Below are 7,394 nucleotides of genomic sequence, written 5' to 3'. Positions count from 1 at the left end.
ACTCCTTTACTTGATATACCTGGATTCGATCCCATAAAACACGTACCTCTAGAGGTTATGCATTTATTTTACCTCAATGTTATGAAAAATCTTGGCGAGAAATGGATCAGCAGGAGTAAGAATGAATATAAATTACCAAGTGCGAAGCTTCAAATATTCAAAGCGTCGATGGAATTGATTACATCATCCGTTCCAAAGGATTTCCAACGAAAGGAATTTGACGTGGATGACTTTTCTCACTGGAAAGCAACTCAATATTCATTTTTGCTTTTGTATGTTGGGGGAATTATTCTCAAAAATGTTCTTGACATAGACAGATATCAGCATTTTCTGCTATTGCACGTTGCTGCACGAATTCTCTGCAATGATGAATGGGTTGTCAAATATACTCCGATTGCAGGTCAGTTCTTGAGAACGTTCGTCAAATTAATGAGAACATTTTATGGTTTGGATGTCGACACCATGGTTTTTCATCACCTTGGACACGTGGAGAGTGATGCCGAATATTATCAGATGAGTTTAAGTCATTTGTCCGCATTTTGGGGGGAGAATTTTATAGGACAAATGAAAGATCTGGTGAGCTCGAAGGTCAGACCTCTGTCTCAAATTGTTAATAGGATTCGTGCTCTAGATTCGTCTCAAAAAGTGAAACTAACTGAACGTCTGCTGATTCGAGATATTGCGATAGGTAAAACTGTGGAGACAATTAATTTGAATGGAAAAAGGTTTTCATCAGTAGAATCATTCATATATAAAGATAAAATCTTGTATTCTAAATTTCCTGATAATGTCGTACAATTGACCAATAATGAAATTGTTATGATTCAAAAATTATATGTGAAAGAAAAATGCATGAAGGTTGTTAAAAATGCTGATGATATTTATCTCCAAGTTTTGAAATTTGAGAGATCGACAGATGTTTTCACTGCACCGTGTCCTTCAAAGGAAGTTGGAATTTCAAACATCACACAATTGTCTAATTCATATGAATTTGTTTCCCTGCAGAATGTCAAGCAAAAATGTATCGTGATTAATATTGAGGATGAAAACTTTGCAATTTCACTGCTTCACGAATAAGCACCAGGAGCGAATAAACAAGAGTATAATTCGTAATGTTCAATTATGAAGTTGTATTATCAAACAGATCATAAAACATGTCCAATTTTCGGGAGAATTTTTAGAGGTCAGGGAAGAATATGATTGGTTTTGCCAAAATATTACTCAGTTTGATCTAAAAAATTATAGTCAGTGATAGTCAGGAAATTTCGTAATTAATTCCCAATCATTTTCTCCTGGAACTGTTTGAAAACTCGACTGTTCATAGTACTTTAAGAGAAATGATTGCATAAATTTTTCCAACTGTTAGAATTTATCTATATGTTTCTCGATGAGATGTACGAATTGCTAAATCTTTTCATTCTTTATGTATAGTAAACTGTCATGCTGCTGAAATGGGACTGGAATATTTTTGTACAAATATAGGAAAATGGAAAATTATTGAAACTTTTTAATGCATCAATCATTGATAGACAGAAAATGGAATTTCATGAATAAATAAATATGTTGTTGAAATTGAAAAAAATTATATTTAAGTAAAATACTTCAGTGCTGAATTTACTCGACGTAGTGAACTAAGTTAAAATTTCTGGTATTTGCTTCTACTTTCTTTCTTCATCATTTAATTTATTCTCGCATAAAATCGCAGGTGTATGAAGCACATTGCCAATTAAGAATAATCATCTCAGAATTAACCTTGACTTTTAGGTTTGAGGTTTGATGAGTATAATCAGGTGTGAATTATTACATTAGAAAAGTTATCAATCTATCATTGGCGTCTAAAATCGATGAAATACCTAACAACCCAACAACACATCCAAGACGATTCTCAAAATTGCGATTTTCGGACCTCTGATTTTTTTGAAAAATCGATTCACCCTCTTTTCATCTGATTGAAATGAGAAATTTCAATTTGAAATTAAAGTAGGAAATTGAAAATTAAAATTGAAATTCGAAAATGAAATTTTAAATTTAATCAATAACTTCTCGACCAGTTGCTCATAATTAAGATATCTTACCATACTATTGTAATCATAATTAAGATTTGGAAAGGAGGGAAAAAGATAGAAACTTATACTCTCTAATATTCTGCCCATTGGTATTGGGAATTGCATTATCTGATCCTACCCTGCTATGATTCTCTCTCGACTTCGATTTTTCAAATAGAAATTGATTTTTTGCGCAGTTAAAAATGTTAAAAACTCATGGGGTAGTTTACCTAATTTTTTACATGTGAAAAATAAGAGATAATTTATATAGCCCATCCCTGCTGAGGGTGGAGTGAGGCAAAGAAGAATGGAGGAAGCCAGTGGTGGGGTTTCGATGCTGGTGGAGGTAAGGGAGAGGGGGTAGTTCGTATCGTCAGTAGCGTGAGGAGAAAAGTGCGGTGCGGAAGTCCGTTGTTAGTCGACATAACCTGTGCATTTTACGAATTGCGTCATCCTCGTGTAGCCACCATTACCTTATACGAAATACTCGTCAATTTCTTAATAAGAAGTGTGTGATTATTCCTCCTTTGAAAGACCTCTGGTGCGCTTAATCAAGAGAAAATTACGACTGCGTCATCAGAACCCAAGTGAGTATACAATTGTAAGCGAGAAAGTGCTGCATTATTTCATATTTTCAACTTGCACCATGAATGTTTGCAAATATCATGCTATGTAATGGCAGAGTCACATCCAAGCAAGGATCAAACAAACAGATAACGCGCCTAACCTAAAAAATGACCGAGTCAAAGTGCCTATTTTTTTTAAGGATGAGTGCTGACGACGGCGAAGAGCAGAACGTGCACTCGCCCGAGGCGGAGGATCAAGACGAAGAGCCTGTTCCATCTGAGGTGGGAAAGAAAAAAAAAAGAAGAATAAAAAGGAGAAAAAGAACAAGGAAGATGAGCCAAAAGAGCCAGAAAAACCATTTTGTGTCGTTGAGTTCTATGGAGAGACTGATAAGCAAGGACAAAAGTTGATTGAGATCGCAAGAAGCTCGTGGACAGAAGAGGTTGACCCTGTTACAATGATTGGTTTTTGTCGATTCCCAGGGGAAGCAGACTATGGGAGACTTGAAAAATTGGCGAAAACCCAAGTAAACCCAAAACCTTCGTGGGGCAGATTCCGAGTGGAAATTTTGAGCACTGCAGGTGAATTATTGAAATATTGCGTTCTTAAATAACCCGATATTTTCCTATTCAGCTTCAAATTTCATATTTTTGGCTACCCCATAAAAAACATTTCTCAAAGTTTTTTCAGATTTTTTGCTTGTAGATCCTTCAAAAACTTACCAATCGGAACAATTTTTCTCATCGTTGCATAAATTTTTCACAACTGAATCCAAAAAGAATCGGGACAATCGGAAGTTCCATAACTTTTATTGTTTGGTTTTTTTTTTCAAGACAAGCAATCAATTTTTCAGATCTTAGGATTTTTATATATTTATTTTTTTAATTCGAGTCGTTCTGCAATTAACATAACCAGCCCTAGAATGGGCCCAGTTCCTTTTTTATTATTTAAAAAAAAATAATAATTTCGATTTTTCGATTTTGTTAGAAAAAAATACATTTTTATAATGAAATTCATGTAAGAGACGGGTGCTACTAGAATAAATGAACAATGGGGGGCAATTGATTTTTCTTGTTTTTTTTTAATTTTGAAAATTTTGAAATGCTGAATTTTGAAAAGAAAACAAAATTGAAAAGAACTCGGCAGGACTAGTGCCCTATTCACACGTTTAATTGAAGGTTCCAAAGAAAAGAAAATAAAATGTTAGGATTTGAGTAATTTAGTTTTCCTCATAACTATGAAAAAAATCATAAAGCTCCCATCCGGAATTTTAAAAATATCCCTCAATTCCATTCAAAAAGTGATAACAGTTGAGAAAATTCCCAACTAATTTCGAACTATTGTCCCTGAAACAACTGGAAAATTCAACTGTGTCTATTATTCGGTGAAATAATTGATTTTCTCTAGAAAATACACCTCTCATCAACTTCCAATTTTCTCTGTACAGCAAACTATGATGCTGCTGACAGGAGAATGAACCGTTTGTACGAAAAACGGGCAAACGTGAATTCTACCCAGTTCGAGACAGATGCAAGTGATAACGAAGTGGTCTACGTATCAAAAAAGCGTGCCTCTTCGATCCTACAATCATCCTGTTCTCTGCAATCACTGAATAAACGGTCAGAGAAAGATGACGAGCCACCTCCTCATTCGTCACGACGTCGATCACTGTCCGCACCGAATCACCAGGAGAGAGTACCGAGGTCTTCTTCTATTACCTCGCAGAACACGAGCACTCCTCACTCTTCTCTCAGGAATACAGCAAAGGGTATGACTAGTACGAAACTAAATTGACGATTTATTTTCAATCATGTATTTTGCACTCATCAATAGGTATCACTGCCATTGAGTTGAAAACAGGGAAAAAAAATGAACTAACAGAATACCAGAGAATTCTTCGCGAAGAGGGAAAAGGAGACGAGATGAAACGTATGAATTTTGGTGAAAGAAAAATAATTTAGGAAATGTTTCCAATTAGACTTTTATCTATTTGTTTGCTTCAGGGTTCTTCATGGAGTATGTGGATACATCTACAGAGTTGATGACATTGAAAATCCAAGACGAGATTCGCAATTCCAGGAGAGCGCAACAATACGATATAAATAAAAAAATGGACGACTTAAAGCTTGTATTTCCAGTGGGAGCAGCCATGAGCAATGACGTGGGCCCCTCACCAAGAGCTATCTTGGGAGTCGAGTTTCCCATATGCAAATTAGAAGATTTTGAGAAATTTGAAAAGAGTATTGATCCTAAAAATGAAGAAAATGCAGCCAATCCTGATGCCGCCTTGCAAAAACAAGAAGCTTTGGTAATTTTAAATTTTATCGAGCTCTCGAGAAAATACTTTAATTGAGAGGAAAATTATTGAGAAAAAAATATCTTTCGTCAACATAACAATTTTCAGAGAATCACGTATTTTGAATTTACCTCTAAACATCCCCGTTAAGGAGATATTTTTTCTATTCAATTCATCAAAGTCTTTTGTTATACTGAAAACTTCAGTTTTTATTCTTTCGGCAGAATTCAAAGTATGTAAATCCAGCTAGTCAATCTTGTTGAAACAATGGACCATTTACCAAAAAATCTCACCGAAAAGAATTACGTCCCATAACTGTCACATGACAGGCATTTTTTGTGATCTGACAATTTTCAAAACGTGAATATTTTTTACATCCCTCATAGGAATCCATTTTTTCGTGATTCTCTTGACAGACGCCTTATTTTACTAGGTTAATGGTAGACAAATAAAAGAATATTTTCTTTTTTAATTCCAACTTTTTTAGATGAAAAATCAGATTCTATATTTTTTTCAAATTTCTATTTCCGACGCTTTGGATTCAACCGAGAGACGTAAAAAGTGCATTCTTTCAGAATTAAAAAAACAGACCTTGATACAGGGATGAGTTTGACACTTCCATTTTGATGGATTGAATTGAAAGAACGAGAAAAATAATGGGTGCAACCACATCACTGAACTACATCAGTAAATGATGTTGTTTTTTTTCGAATAAATGACCTTAGTGTTCCTTTTCATTCTTTGTTTTAGAAACGGATTATGAAGTCCATTGTACAAGGTACCATGCATTTTGACAGAGACGTCAAGCACATTTTGGGTGAATTAACCACAGCTGATGTTCAAGAACATTACAGTGGGATTGGTCGGAAAAGGAATGGGATTGGGAAGAGAAATTTCAGCCTTACTCTCGTTTTCGCATGTATGAAAGGTGTGTGATTATATGAAATTTTACTTTATATACGTAAATCTATGAGTATTTGAGGGAATAAAATTATTATAAATATTGAATTACAGATGTGCTTGAGAAAAAATATGCAGAGAAGTCAAAACAATTGAATTTTGTGACTGTGACTAGCGAATATTTGGCAGGTTTCGGCAGTCGTGATGGAAGACGAGCAAAACGTAAGAGAGAGGCTGATGAATGAACAACAATTGTACGATTTTTTGCAATGTTGATTTTTTTAAAGATACTTTGAACATTATCCTCAGCGAGGTTGTATCATATCGTACTATATTCTCAATTTATAATAAATAATAATGGACTTCAAATAACGTACTAATTCATTCATATGATCCATCTCCTCCTTTTGGATTTATTTCAAAGCTTGGATGGAGCTTCGAGAGAAGCTTGGATGAACCTGAATCACCAAGCTTGGATGAACCTGAATCACCAAGCTTGGATGAACCTGAATCAACAAGCTTGGATGAACCTGAATCAACAAGCTTGGAATAATCTATTATCAAAGCATGGACAAATCTTGGACAGAAGCTTGGATGAATCTATATTTCAAAGCTTGGAGGGAGCTTGCTCGCAAAGCTTGATCCGCGTTACATTCCTGGTTACCGCAAAGGTTGGCCCAAGCTTGGAGGCAAAGCTTGCACCAAGCTGTGCTAGGGTTGGACCAAGCTTGGATCAAGCTAGGACCCATGGTCAATGCCTACCTGGGAGAGATTTTGACCGAGTCGAATTTTTAAGGAATTTTACTTTTTGATCGGTGCAAAGATGCACAGAACAAAAATTCTTTAAGTGTTTGACATGGTGGAAAGTAGGAATTCCAATTTTTTCAGATTTTTTTTCAACAACGTTTCAGCGTAAAACATAAACATCGAGATAGAACGGCGCTCATGCGACCGATTGAGAGTTAAGGACGTCCAAGTACTTTGGCTATTTTTCTCTAGTGAAATGCTTTTCCACTTTTGAAGTGGAACATCAGAGCTTTCATCTGAGCTCCATTTGACCCCAAGTTTCCGGGCATTTTACAATGATTTTAGTACTTATACTTTGCAGGTCTGAATTTGAATCTCGCTATTGAACGGTTAGAAACTTTAGTGAATCTAAAATGTGATAAAAATTCCCTGAAAGTGTATCGGAAATTTACAGCCAAAAAAATTTCAAGTATGTCGAGGGGTTAAAGCAATAAAATCAGTTTATTTAAATAACTTTTATCCAGAAACTCGAATTGATTTTTAATTTAGTTGTCTATTCCCATCAAATCATGTGCTTTTTCAATAAAAACTAATGTATCTTGCTCCAAATGAAGGCGTGATGTGTTCATGCTTTATTAACATGAAATGCGAGTTTATTAACATGTAATAATTTGATTCGATTAGCGAGTTTATTTAGAATTGATGAATTATCCATTTAATATTAATGAAACATTTTACATAAAAACAATTATACGAGTTATTTTGATAAAGAGTTACATTAAAGAAGGGAATTTATATATATATATATATATATATATATATATATATATATATATATA

The 7,394-nt window shown here is 34.6% G+C and overlaps 2 protein-coding genes across 2 annotated transcripts in view; both read left to right on the top strand.

Annotated features, from left to right (window-relative positions):
* The window catches only part of LOC107044978 (glutaredoxin domain-containing cysteine-rich protein CG31559), a gene marked incomplete at its 3' end in the record, with an annotated part of 119,712 nt that overhangs the window by 13,222 nt on the left and 99,096 nt on the right, over nt 1-7,394 (top strand). The gene's annotated exons all lie outside the window — the stretch shown is intronic.
* Nucleotides 1,975-6,160, top strand: LOC107044984. Its single transcript, XM_015267068.1, has 7 exons — nt 1,975-2,632; nt 2,812-3,193; nt 4,060-4,380; nt 4,446-4,541; nt 4,616-4,920; nt 5,659-5,836; nt 5,923-6,160. The coding sequence occupies exons 2-7, from the start codon at nt 3,070-3,072 to the stop codon at nt 6,051-6,053; spliced, it is 1,155 nt and encodes a 384-aa protein (XP_015122554.1). The 5' UTR covers nt 1,975-2,632; nt 2,812-3,069; the 3' UTR covers nt 6,054-6,160.

The sequence above is a fragment of the Diachasma alloeum genome, unplaced genomic scaffold, assembly GCF_001412515.2.
Source record: "Diachasma alloeum isolate Michigan unplaced genomic scaffold, Dall2.0 Dall_scaffold_00857, whole genome shotgun sequence".
Lineage (NCBI taxonomy): Eukaryota > Metazoa > Arthropoda > Insecta > Hymenoptera > Braconidae > Diachasma > Diachasma alloeum.
This window is presented reverse-complemented; position numbering and strand designations above follow the sequence as displayed.